General features: G+C 35.8%; 1 protein-coding gene across 1 annotated transcript in view; it reads left to right on the top strand.

Annotated features, from left to right (window-relative positions):
* The window catches only part of DCN (decorin), a 40,814-nt gene that overhangs the window by 11,081 nt on the left and 15,351 nt on the right, over positions 1-14,382 (top strand). Inside the window, exon 3 of the mRNA XM_009559926.2 lies at positions 9,301-9,413. Within this exon, the coding sequence (XP_009558221.1) occupies positions 9,301-9,413 (113 nt within the window). The remainder of the gene's footprint in view (positions 1-9,300; positions 9,414-14,382) is intronic.

Below are 14,382 nucleotides of genomic sequence, written 5' to 3'. Positions count from 1 at the left end.
AAGAAATCTTTTCTATCCACCAAATTTCTTGGAAATTTTAGGGATTTAATGGCAAAAAAATACAAATACAGAGATTATTTATAGAAATGCTAACGTATTTAAAACATGTGCAAGTGTAAATGAGGCTACAGCTTGGTTCTGTAATACATTGGTACAATGGCAATGTGCAATAGGTCATCCCAGAATCAGTTTCTGTCTGCACTACCTGTATCATCTAAAATGTGAAAGCCTAGGACAACCTCATTTTCTATGCTGGACTACAAGTTTTCTCTTCTGCTGCTCCAGTGTGGGCCTCAGAAGCTTAACTGAATCTCAATGTATTCATATTTTAGGGTGACATGGAAGACAAGAGTGTACAGTGGTGCAATGACCAAACCCTTTGCCAAATATCATTTCCTAAGAGGTGTAGGAACAAAGATACAAGTGAGTTAGCCAAAGAAGACTAAAAAGCTATGTTTTCATTCAGCTCTGATGCCATTTCTTTACACAAGTTCAATTAGGTCTTCAACTTTGATTTTCACTCAGTTGGGACAACTGTACTAATTCTTACCACTGGGAAGTGATAATAGGAAAGGAAAGGTGAATATTGCTAATAAAGTTTGTATAGTAGCGTCAGCCCAGAAAACAAAAAAAGGCAGATACTAAATACTGAGTGGATACTAGAGTAAAAATGAAAGAAGAGAAAGCCAATGAAGAACACCAGGAAGACAAAAACAATAGAAACACTTTCAAGTAAAGAAGCAATAGTATGAAAATGGAAAGGAATATCTTTCTTTTTTAAGGGAAAGTAAAACAAAATATATTATAAAATGAGACGTACAGAAAGTTTCAGATACAGGAAGAACTTAAAATAATAGTTGAATGGAAATCTTCCTCTTTTCAGGGTTAGGAGACCCTTTTTTTTTAGTTTGTTTTCTCTTCTGTTACCCTATGGCAGAGAGTTTATATCCTGTGGACTGGACGCTATGACTGATACAGTAATAGCTGGCCTGGGAAGTTGTATCACTAAATGACTAATAAAATAAGCAAGTAACAATGCTAGAATATCTAAGACTTTCAAGCATATATACAACATCATCTAGTACAAAGAGGGAACTAACAGGTGTGCAGATTTCCAGCTTCAGTCAGGAAATTCTCAACTTTTATTTAAACGTTAGTCATTATGTTCAGACACAGTCAGAGTGTCTCCATCCATTGTTTGCTTGCATGAAAATAGGTGGAAAACAATCCTGCAATATTTATGAAAGATGGCCGTGTTATGTTTAACGTACTCTAAATAACCAGGAACATATCTCTGCTCTCAGGTCATAATAAAACTAGGGGTGTACGATGACTATGTGGTCAGAACAGGAAGGGGTATGTTTATTTAAACCAGAGAAGATTCCCCCAAAATGACTCTTAATGGCTACTCCATGATGTCAGGGCTAATTCTGGTAAATCCCAAAGTAAAATTGAGGGAGGTATCCTTAAATTGGTATATGCTGCCTGATGCTTAAACTGAGAGCCAGACAAACATCAAATTATATTTCTCCAAAGGATAATTAAAAATGTAGTATATTAGATAATGCTCACTTTTCTGAGTCATTGAAATGCTCTCTTCTGATTACTGTATATACTCATAAGAAATAAATATTTCACCTTAATTGGTGAGCATTCATAGATAGTACATGTGCATTGCATTCACTTTGACTAAAACCATTATGCACATAGTACTGGCAGATTGCATGGATCACACAAGACAGTTGCTGTACTCTGATAGGGTGTTCATGACAGTGGGAAATGTAAAGCTGGCAATTCTAGGAGTTCAGAAAACAGATTTTTAGGTTTTTTGTTGTTTTTTTTTTTTTTTTTACTTAATGTCTTAATTCTTGAATCTTAATCTCCTGATTATTTTAGAATATTTTTCTGCCTTTCTAAAATACTTTGATGCTTCTTGAGAAGGCATGTACTTTCCAGACCTTTGAAATTAAAAATCAATTAGAAAGAATGCAGGAATGGAAGTTGCTTGATTTTTTAGTTTCAAGAAGATATCATTACTCTTAGGTATTAACTTTTGGAGTAGGAGGCTGAATCTATCCCTACCAAAAATGTGACTAGCATTGAAAAATAATTCATAACATCTGTAGCCTGCAATATCCGTTATACTTTGAAATATGCATTCACTACAGAGTGGGTGGAAACTGAAACGAGCAGTTACAGAAATGCACTATTTTTTAAACTTTTGCTAGGACCTTAATAATTCTTAGTATCTTCGTAGTGGAGAATTATGCATCTGATCATCATTTGTGAATTTGTTTCTGGTTTTCTATGTTCCTTATTCTGTTCTAGGAAAAAACGTTGTAAATGTTTGGGAAAAAAACCCAGTGTAGTAACATGTCAGTAGGTTTGGTTTGTGAGAGGCCACCTGAGTAAGGGGCTGGAGTTCAGTTTCCTGTTTTTTTTCCTATGGGAAGGGTGAGAAGTACACAAAAATAATAATCTGTGATAAAAATAAGTCTGAAATGGATCTTAATGCAAGATGACAGTTATAGATTGTAGAACAGAAAACAAGTCTGAAAAATAATTGTGAATAACCTTTGAAAATATGTATTTTTAGTGTCATGTATTACAATGGGCACTGTTTTTTTATATTTCAGGAAAATCACTTGAGAGAAATTATTCTCTAATTCTTCGGGTTTTTTTTTTAATTATTACTGTTGATTCTGTAGCAAATGAGGGGAAGGTGGAGAACAAACTTTTACTTTGAAAGTGTGAGAGAGGGAAGGAGACTGTAGACAGTTCTCTATAAAAACAATTGTTTCCTATTTTAATAATGGTAGGATGCAAATAATAAAATTACTCTTAATTGCAAATCCCACACAATAAAGAAGAGGTTTCCAATAAATACTGAAGTAGCCTGAAATACATAGCCTGAGAAAGTGTCAGTGAACTTTTCTAAATCAAAACATTCAAAGTTGGGTTATGCTCCCTCCAAAAAACAGTTCTTGAGTTCTGTTATTTTCCATCACTAAGTATCCCGACCCTGTAAGCTTGCCATTCGCCTCATGCATCCCACACTTCACTCAGGGCATTACTAAGGGCATTCACCCCCGTGAGGGTTGCTGCCTGTCAGTGGGGTGCAGCAGATCTTGGTTTTGAGCAGGGGAGAGCACGCAGAGAAGAGAACACAGCAGCACAGGCAGCTGCTGGTGGGGCTGCTTCCACCAGGAGTGCAGCCACTGATGATCATGGTTGGGAATTACATGTTGCTCAGCCCAAATTCCTCAGCTGGCAGTAGCTGTTTGTGGAAACTGAAGCAGTCCTGAAAAGAGCCCCATTTTATGGCCCCTGTGATAATAATAATGAGTGTTGCAATGTAATAACACGTGTATCTGAGCTACAGCATTCAGATGTCTCACTGCCTCTTGGCCCCCTTCTTTCCGAATGGGGGAGGGTTTACTCAGAGGAAAAAGCCTCATCCCTGCTTGTTGTAAAATTGTTAGGTGGAGGAGAAAAAACCCGAACAAATACACAAAAAAAAAAACACCAAGCAAAAAAACCCCTACACACTCTGTTGCGTTGTTAAAGTTTATAATTGGCACTGTTCACATATTCATTATTTTGACTACGTGGTCTCAGTGTTGCAGAGATGCCATTCTCAGGGAAGTGTCCTCATGTCTGGGCTACAGACTCAGACACCCATTTGCTTAGTCTCCCTTGCTGGCCTCATAAATCTTACATTCCTTTTCTGCAAAGTCGTATGGCTTCAACAGAAACAAGGCTCTGTGCCAAGCTGCGGAGTAACTTATAGCTCTCGCTTCTGAGCAATTGGAGTGGCAGACTTAAAGTCCTTCATAACAAAGACGGTTCAAAAGCCACCCTTCTCCTTTTGTGGGTTAAACAGTTCCATGTCCGCTTGATCACAGCTCCTGTAGCTGAGCAGGTTATTCCCTGAGCTGCAAAAGAAAGCCTGTTTTGTATACCAAACCCTCTTAACATCCCTTAGGCTTCGCATTGCTCCCAAATGTTTGCTACATCTCCTACACCTGTTTGGCTGGCTAAATGTCAACATGTGCTAGTTAGGCTGGTGCAAGGCTACACAGCGGATGGTTAAACACTGAATGCTGCCCTCTCGGGGACTGGATAAGGATTGAATTATACCAGCTTTGGCTCTTCTCTGCCTAAATTCTGATCTCATAGAGTCTCCAGACCCATCAGTCTTCAGTCCTCTCCAGGAGGTGAGGCAATCACAGCCACACAGCCAGATACTGTAATTCACTTAAAAAATCATGAGAAAAATCTACGCCCCACATGGACACAATCCCACAGAAAGAAGCCTGATTTCTGCAGTTACCACCTTCCACATCCTTCCACTCAGGAGGCATTGCTGGTTCAGTAAACCTCTCCCCACCAAACATTTTCTAGGTGAGCCTTTCAGTGCTTCTAAAAGTGAGTGTAAACTCTTGTTGTCTGCATGAAAGAAATTCATTGATGATCCAACTCTGCTGGATTTTGATGAATAGATTTCGATTCTGTTTGTTATTTCAGAAATTTGTGGTGTAGTGGTTAGTGTAAGAAAAAGTAAGGAAAACTTGTGCCAGAGATAATAAACGTTCAGCTGATCCTGACTAACAAAAGGAAATATTTTAAGCTTACTTACGCACTTCCCCCACCCCCCACATTTTGTGGTTCTACAATGTGTTCTGTTCTTTCTATGTTTTCATATGCACGCATTTTTACACACATACATGTGCACTGGTGGGAAGTTGAGTGCTATAGTTTGATAACACAGAACAGAAGAAAATTTCTTCTTATAGAAATCTGCAGAGAAAACTACACATCATTCCTGTGCTGCAGGAACTGATGGCTTTGTAAGGAATGATTTCTCCCAAAGAAACATTTTAGTGCAAATTGAAGAAGTCTTTATGACTAAGGACACATGAATAGGTTTATTAAATCTCTTATATTTCCAGGACCTTTAGGCTATTAATTTCAGGATCTTGGAATGGCAGAACTATATAGATAAGTAGAATATAAAAAAAATAAATAAATCTGTTCACCAACTTAAGTAATAACTGACCATTTTATTGCTACCTAATAAATAAATAAAGACGTAAGTACATCCAATTTAACATACAGTGGGAAAGGCAGAAGAACTGAATCCTTATTCAATTATAATTTAATATTAGAAACTAGAGGCCTGAAAAGTTTCCGGGGAACTGAATACCAAACTATGTAGCATTGGTTATTCACACAAAAAGTCAGACTGCTAGCAGAGATTTTCATAGGGCTTTTTAAAAAGCAAACCTTAAAGTATAAAAGCCAAGAGCTGAAATACTTATGTAAATTGTTCTTAAAGTGATTGACAGGTGACTCAATTGACATTTTTCTATACCAGTTCCTCTTTCAGTTGGTATTACATAGATTTCACTGGAAGGTATTTGTGAGTGGATGTGCAGTCTTACCGTACAGTGCGGCTTCAGAAGTATATGGGCATCACTTGAGTTTCTCAGAAAAGGATAATAAGGACAAACCACAGTTGTCCTCTAAACTTCTTGATCTCCAAGACAGAGGAATCAAAAAATCCTCCTGGGAAATGGTTATTCTATCCCAGGAGCCAAGAAACATTTCTGTTTCTAGTGGGATTACAATTTCCTCAATTCTGTTTAAATTCTGTCATGCTGCTAGTGCAGGCTCCTTATTCATCTGAACCAGCTGTCTGTTGACCTGTCCTGACCAGAAAAGTTTGAAGCTTTGCTCTCCAGGCATGCAATCTTCAGTTTGAGCTACACCAATGCTCATCCTACACGTATCTATCCAGTCATACATCTGCCTTTACAGCGACCTGGACCTGCAAGCTTAAGTACAGTTCTTGAAGCAAATGTAGATGGGACAAGTGGTGAAATACTTGGATCCAGTCCACACCTCACACATAGTTTATTCCTGAATTGTTTAGTTGCTGATTATACAAGGCAGTGTCCAGATCTCTTTATGAACTCTTCCTCCACTGGAGAGCTCCAGTTGATGTTGCTTTCATCCAGAGGATATACTAAACTGCTTAATGACAATGCAATATCTCTCCAGGACCTGGGATGCATCTTCTACTCTTCTGTGCTTTGTTCTTCAAAACTTGGACTGTCTAGGAAAAAAAAAATATATAATTTCTATAGTTTGTTTCTGAAACATTTTTAAAAACAGCTTCAGGAAGCACATAATAATATACATGAGAGAAGTAATAAAACAAGTTTTACACTTTAAGGAATGGCAGTTATATTTTCCAGCAAAACTAATTATTGTATTGTACATTCTTCTAGTTTCTAGTACAAGACTGGAAACTTTTATAAATCACTTTTCACAAATGGATACCTGATCATTAAATTTGTCTTATCTTTATAATATGAAACATTCAAAGTTTGACTTTATCCCTCTGAGAAAATATTAGTTCTACCTTATTTAGTGATAACACTTGAGCCTTTAAAACTGACATGTGAAGACTGAGATGTACAGTTGGAAATTTAGTTTGAAGTTTAGTCTCTGGCAAATTATCCCTTCAGTGGCAATCCAAGTTTTTTACAAAGTGTGTTCCAAGAACATCACATCAAGGACAGCTGTATAGCCCTCATGTGCCCTAGTTTCTACTGTAATCACTTATTTACAGGTACCAGTCTGCTAAGATGAATGTAGTGACAACCGGAGCATAGTAATATTATTTTGAATACAAATAATTGAATCTTTTTTTTATTTGTCTGTGAAAAAATGTTATAAATGTTGCTAGACTGTAAAAACTTCTTATAAAAATAATCATGATCTTGACAAAGTAGCGCTTTTGGGGAAGGAATTTTTAGTTGCTGACATCATTCCTGTCCACTGAGGACAGAAACTGTCCAAAGACAACCAACATACAAATTATATGGTATCACATTTTTATACATTTGGGCCTCTAGTCCTAAACTTATGAAAGTAATGAGAGTTTTGCAACTGCCTTCAGTAAAATGAAGTCCACGCCTGAATGAAGAAAGGTTATTATAGTAACATGAAGAATCTTAATCTCTGTCACATATTCAAGCACTGACATGAATAAGGTAAAATGAGCTTTGGCTCTTGTCATATTATGTATGATAGAAGTTTTTACTAATTCATCCCAGCATGGATGATAGTATTTTTAAAAACTTTTGGGTGCTTGTGTGATTAAAATTCAGCCAGTTTAATCTATATCATGCTCAGTTTTATTAAAATATCAGATCAAACTATTTCAATATTTTTTAGCAAAAGTTAGAGACCTTATGGGTGGGAAAACAAATCAGAAATTGTTCCTAGGATGTTTTTTTTTTAATTCAGAAACCAAAGTTTTTAATGGTAGGACAACAGAATACGTTCTATGCAGATTAATATTATAAATTCAAAAGTAAAATCAAAAGACATAAACACTTCTCAAATGTTCGGGCTTCTTGCACCCTTAAATAGATAACTAAAAAAACAGTGTTGTACACAGAATTTGCTAAGCATCAAAGAGCAGTAGCAGACACCAGTAGGATCTGTGAGAGGCTAAACACTTCAGAAGATTCAGAACCTAAAGACAAATTGGAGGCCTGATCTGCATGCAGACATATTTAAGATTATAGCTAAATCTATAATGAATTCTTAGTGTGTCACTAATTGTACTAAAAAGCTCCAGTACATATCACTGTGACTTCTCTAAAGTTTATGGTAAAGTTTTATAGTAGATACTATGGAAGAGTGCTTTTAATGTAGGTTAAGAGGTTTAAATATAGTACCAAACAAATACTACTTTTCATGATTTGCCACAATCTTTCCAAATAAGACCCAACCATTTTCTTTTACTATGCATGTATATTCTGAAATGGATTGAAAGAGAAGTTTTGTTTAACTTTGGTTTTTGCACAGAAACCTACATTCTTAGTGTATACTCATATTGTTTATGAACAATAAACATCACAGAATTGTAGAATTGTTGAGTTTGGCGGTCACCTCTTGAGTTTGCCTGGATGAGTCCCCTGCTAAAGCAAGCTCAGCTATACCAGGTTGCTTACAGCTGTGTCCAGTCAACTTTTCAATAACTCCAAGGACAGACACTCCACAGTCTTTATGGGCAAAGGATAGAGTATCTCTGGGCAAACATAACTCATTGTGTTTACAATGTCATGCTTGAGATTAAAATAAGGTTTAAAAAGATACTTAAAGTTTAAGAAGATAATATATATAGATATGTCTTTCATGTCAGAACAATATCATGCAGTTCACCGTCATACTGGGAAGACACTGGCAATACTTGCAAAGAGACCTTTCCCAGGAAAGTTCAACTATCGCTTCAGACGTATTTGTTAAAAACTTTACTAGTAAAAAGACTGTTCTACCCAGAGAAGTGCACTGCTTTTAGATGCCCATATAAAGACTTTATTGGTGTCTATAAGGTTTTCTTACCAACCATTCATTTAGCATTTCACATTCTGTTTTAAAAAAAAAAACTAGGACTGGTTAGGAAAGAACATTTTAGTTTTGTGGTAAATCGGAATGACTATAAAAGATTTGCTTTATTCCAAGTCACAGCATGAAAGGAAAGCTGGGTAAAGTAAGTGTTATTTAACACTAAATAATTTCATTTCCATGACTTCATTGGACTTACATATCAGCTATTCAGAAAATAGTCCCAAAGAGAGTCTCTAATTTAAACTGTCTGATGTTCTTTTGGCAGTTGTAGTGAAACCAAGAGATTTGTTCTCCAGAAAGCTTGGACATAGTTTCGGATTGAAGAAAGGGGGGAGGTGGATTGTTGATTTTTTTTAAGGTGGACTTTACTGTAAGTTATTCAGTTACTGTCAAACAAATAGTATTTTTTCTGGAAAGGATTACAATTAACTATCCTGCTTCTTTCAAAAAAGTCTACTACCTTTTAAATAGCAGGAAATGTTGTCTGTCCACAAAAGCTAACACGCAGTGGAATTAATAAATACCTTACCTCTTTCTGAAGGCCATTTTTATTCACATAATTCAGTAGAATTAAATGTGCTAGAAGTAATTTTCCCAAATTCAATCCTTTATTTCAAGTTTTAACTCAGATACATTCTCAGAAAAAGGTATAATGAAAATGTAAATAAATAAATTTTGATTTCATATGGCAAAATAAAGCTCCCTTTGACTGGCTGGAGACAAGAATATTTTCAGATAAATCTTCATAAGCTTCTTCAGGAAATGAGTTCTAGAAATGCTGTTTACTGAAAGGCAAATGCTGCTGAGAAAAGTACTGACCCCTATTAAAAGTTTCTTTCAAATTCAATTGTTCATTCTTTTCACTGTCACTAGGTCTGGAAAAAGTGCCAAAAGACCTTCCTCCTGACACAACTCTGCTGGACTTACAGAACAACAAAATCACAGAAATTAAAGAAGGAGATTTCAAAAACTTGAAGAATCTTCATGTAAGTGTATAACTAAACCAGCATTTGCCAGAAAAAAAAAATGGGGAAAAAATATAGTTTTGTCCTGGTACACGGGTTTTTAAGGAAAACCGATGAAATACTCTGTGTTCTTCTTCCACCATCCTAGCCTATTTATTTCCTTTCCCATTCCTCTACTGCAAATTCTCTTCTGCCACAGAAGTTTTTCATCTCTTTTCAGCTCTTCATACTTATCTCTCGTCGATTCAGTCTCCTAATCTCCATCATAATTTCTATCACCTATTTATTTATGTTTTCAGTCTCTTTGGTACACTGACTTGGTTATTCCTCTTTAAAAAGCAGGTCTATCTCAGTCCTGCCACCTTACTCACCCAGCAATGTATTCCTTCCCCTCCCATCTCTGAGTTCACAGGGATCTGTATATATCATGTTTTTCAGCAGCTATTCTGTACTATTTCTACTTTGAGAACATTTTCAAATCAGTCTTCTGCTTCCAGCACTTCAATTAAATTGTGTTTTTTCAATAGCCTCCTCCTAGCAAAACTGCCCTTTTCGCTGCTGGTCTTTTCCAACACTTCTGTCTGTTTTCCTCCTTTCTGAAATATTTTCCTTCCCTGGTTTCTGTGACTGCCTTTTTTTTTCCTAGTTCACTTTTTCCAAGTTTCCATCAGACAACTGCCTTCCTCTTTCTCTAATTTTTTTGTGTCTGTCTGAGGTCCTTCTCCTTCATGTCTATACTTTTTAATCAGCTTCTTAAAATTCATACATCATGGTCTTGTCTCAATCTGGTTGAAATAGTTTTCTTTCCAAATCAGAAAAAGGCTAATACTTCTCTGCCTTTGAAAGTAAAACCCCAACTGAGGCATATTTCTGAAAAGATGATTCGTCTAGCTTTTCATCAACTCAGTTTGTTCTGTGTATTATTTGATACTTTTGTTTATAAACAATATTAACTACTTGGCTTTGCTTTCCTAGTTCTTCTCAGCCTCCTTCTATTCTGTAGTTTTCATTCGCAACCAGGAAGTCCACTCTTTTATATTATCTGTTCATGATGCCACCGACAGCACCCGAATAGGCAGTGTTTCAAGCAAGAATTTTCATTCAGCCACTCATGCTTGGAAAAAAAAAATCCTATAAACATTTATCGCCTCAATTACATCCAAATTACCCCTTAAATGTTTCTTGCAATGCAACATTAAAAAGAAAATTTTTTTAAAATTTCTAGGAATAGGCACAATGCCAGTCTGTCCGTAGTGCACGTTGCTGCATGGGTAAATCATCTTGAGGTTGCTGTCACCTAACTTTAGCAAAGGTGTATATACTTGAGTTAGTGACATAGATAACCTCAACAGACAACAAAAAGAAGTAGGTGTTTCTACTCCAAATGTCATCAAATTTTGTTTTAGAATTAGGTAACTTGTACCACAGAATTTTTTAAATCCTTCTGTTTGGCTACTAAACAGATTCAACATCCTAATTCCTGCCCACTTGCTTTGTTTTCTTCCACCTTGTGAAGTCCTGTGATTTCAGTGAAGATCATAGACAAGGTGCTAAAAAAGAAAAATATCTTGTTAATGAAATTAATATTTTCAAAATCCTTCTTCATGACATTGCATGAAATGAGTCAGAGCAAGGTATTATAGAAGAAATGCACTGCCCCCAGTGAATTGTGCCTACTTGGCACTCAACTCAAGTCTCTGTTATGCAACCTACTGTGAATTAAGCTGTTGGGAACTATATAATCTCATTGAGGTTCTTTATGGATTATTTTTTAATTGTGAATTAAATAGATAACTCTTCACATAACAAATTATTTATCTGACTTGCAAAATTGCTTATGAACCAGTGGAAATCGTACAGAAAATGGTGACAGGAACGCGTTTTAACAAATGACCTCCAAGACAATACTGTTTTCCATGACTTACTCAAGAACAAATAATTATCCTCTCATTTTCTCTCAAAATAATAATTTGATCATGCATTACATTTATATAACTGGGCACCAACTCCGCTTTCAGCAGACATCTTTCTTCTTCTTGTGCAATATCACACTATATCAGGGAATTATTCCCATTTCCCACCTTGCAATTAAATATTCTTCAGAGTCAGAGTGAAAAGGGAATATTGTTTTTAGATAAATATAACTCAAAAAGTATGTTGTTGATGGAGCTCCATTGTCACTTGTGTTTTAAGGAGATATGTGTGTGTGCATATATATAATGTTTATGTTTTTAATCATATTCTCTGATAAATATAGTATGTTGCACTGTTACACTTGACTGTGCGATGTACAAAACTTTCTAGACTTCTTCGATTTTACTAAAATTTCTTATACGCTACTAAACCAGGAAGATTTACATAAACTATTGGTATTATGACTCTAAAATCTAAAATTATCAGCAACTGCAGTTAAACTTTTGCAGAAAGTGATTAAAAGAGTAACTCCTTAAATCTCAATTTTCATAGATCTTGGAAAAATACTGAACATTCAGTTCAATTCAGTTTACTCCTTTTGAATATTCCCTTATTTTTTTTTCCTGTTTCCTATAGACATGACCAGTCATAGTTGGAATAGTTTTAAAACAGATTTTCATTAACAAGTTGCGTTGAACCTAAAGTTCCATTTGTACTAAAAAAAAAGATGAAGTAAGAGGAAAATAAAGGATCTACCCATAATTTGCCCATGGCTTCTTTTTCAGCAAAAAATTAACTGCTTATACTCTGAGTGCACAACACACAGACATGTAAATTAAATAGAAATTTGTATGTATAAAACCATTCTTTGTATCAGAAAATTTTCCTGAGAGGGTAAAAGAGCAGTTAAAATTTCCAGCTGTGGAAATACAGCAAGCCATTAGAAAAGTATGCAACTAAGGGAATATTTATCTCCAAATAATAGATGCCTGCCAGAAGACACCAGAGTCAACAGTTTTGGTGGACTTGATATTTTTATAGTTTTAAATTTATCCAGGAAAAAGTGGCTAAACTATAAATGTTGTCCAATTAAAACTCAGCGAGACTTCACACAATTTCAAAATGAAAAGTAAGATTTTTGGTTTTTTCACTAGAGAACTTAGGAGAATAAGGAAAATTTGAAGATAAACTTTTTCTAGGGCCAAGGACTGAATTTTGCAGTTTCAGAAAACTGTCTGATACTATGTAAAAGACTTGCTTATGATTTAGACCTATGGCAAAACCATCAACGATGTGCAATTGGCAAAGCCAGGTAAAAAAAAAAATCTATGAAACTGTCAGAATTTTCCTGGCAGACTGATTCTTCTGGATAGAATACAGTACTTTGACCCCATGGACACAATAAAGAATTCAAAATACTACACGAGTAAGCCCTCATGCAGAGTGAAGGAGGAGTCTGCAATAACAGCACATGGAGCAGCATGCTGTGTGGCAAAGCCAAAGCAAACCAGCATAATTCCTGGCACTTGGAAAAAGAGGTAAAAGAAACTACTGTCTATTAGATCACTATAAGAACATCACAAACAACAGATTAGTGACTTCATGCTTTTCCAATGTGAATTTTTCAATGGCACAGTGCTAGTGCAGCAAAAGAAATCAAATGCACTATTGGCCAGAAATCAAATGGAACATTACTTCATTTAAGCTGGCAGAGCTATGCAAGCCATGATTGTGTGTACAACAGTGCTAAAACCAGTTGTATTTATATTGAAAGAGAAGACTTGTGTGAAACAGATAAAGGATTTAAGCTCGGACTTAAGATTACGACCATATCCACATGTAAGTTTTTATGAATACTAAATGTATGGGCAAATCAATGAAACACTCTTTGTTGTAATATCAAATGAAAAAAAATAATGTATCGCACCAGAAATTGTCATGCACTCCTTTTTCCGTTTTTATGTCCTTTCTTGTGGAAGGAGAAGAGCCCAGATAAACCGAAGAATTGTAAAAACATCTCCCAAGGTTACAGGAAAGATCCTAACTGATCAGAAAATATTAAGCAAAGAACACATCTTCTGATGGCTCATTATGGCTTCAGTTCCTCAATTATGCCCTTTTGACAGGCATAATTAAAAGAGAGGTTAAGTACATAATGCTCTGCACATCATGGAATGATGAATCAGTAACAACCGGCATACTGTAAAAAAACAGATATGAGTGTCCAGTTTCTAGCGCTGACAACATTCCCGCTATCATCAATGAAAAACATTCTAACCAGGACTGAGAGATACCATTTTTTCTTTCCATTTGGTGCAGCTGTAGGTTTCTCAAAAACAGTCTGAGGAAAAAACAAATACTTAATTTTTCTGAAATGCAGCCCTCCCTTAGAGAGCTGTCACATCCTCAGACTGTTCTTTGCATTGTGCTTAACACATAATGAGATTTTCCACTGGAACAAGCAAAGAGCATCCACAACACAGAAAACATTTTTAGTATGCAGAGGGTAAATCTTTTCATGTGAGGAAAACAACAGAAGAAAATACTTTGATGTCCTTAGAATTCTAGAGAGAGTTGGCATACTTAGCTAATGAAAAAAAGGAAAATTTATAGAATACAATACAATAAACAAGTAAATATGATAAAATTAATGACCAAAATGCTTGCCTCAGTAGACAAGGGCAGGGTTGAAAGTTTCTTTAGAACTCCAGAATATTTGGATTCTATTTTGTTGGCGCAATAAAATGTAGAGCCACCTTCTCCCTGGTCATCTGTGCAAAACATATTACACAATACTCATCAGTGAAAGCTCAAAGTGTATGCAAACTAGATATGCAGCAGGCTCTTTGGCTTTGTGAGATTATTCAACAAGGTGCTGTGGATATGATCAAACTGCTTTCCATAGTCGTTTTTCCTTTATACTGACAGGCTGTTTTTTCAATGCCTTACCATCTCCTTCCCTCACAGTTCATTCATCTCTTCCTTCTTGTACTTATGTCATCCCTTTTTCCTTGCCTTTCTTAGCGATATCTACTTGATGTTAGGTTTGGTAGGGTTACTACCAAAACCTACCAAA

This window comes from Cuculus canorus, chromosome 1, assembly GCF_017976375.1.
Source record: "Cuculus canorus isolate bCucCan1 chromosome 1, bCucCan1.pri, whole genome shotgun sequence".
NCBI classification, from domain to species: domain Eukaryota; kingdom Metazoa; phylum Chordata; class Aves; order Cuculiformes; family Cuculidae; genus Cuculus; species Cuculus canorus.
Note: the sequence above shows the minus strand (reverse complement) of the source record. Positions and strands in the feature narration are given on the sequence as shown.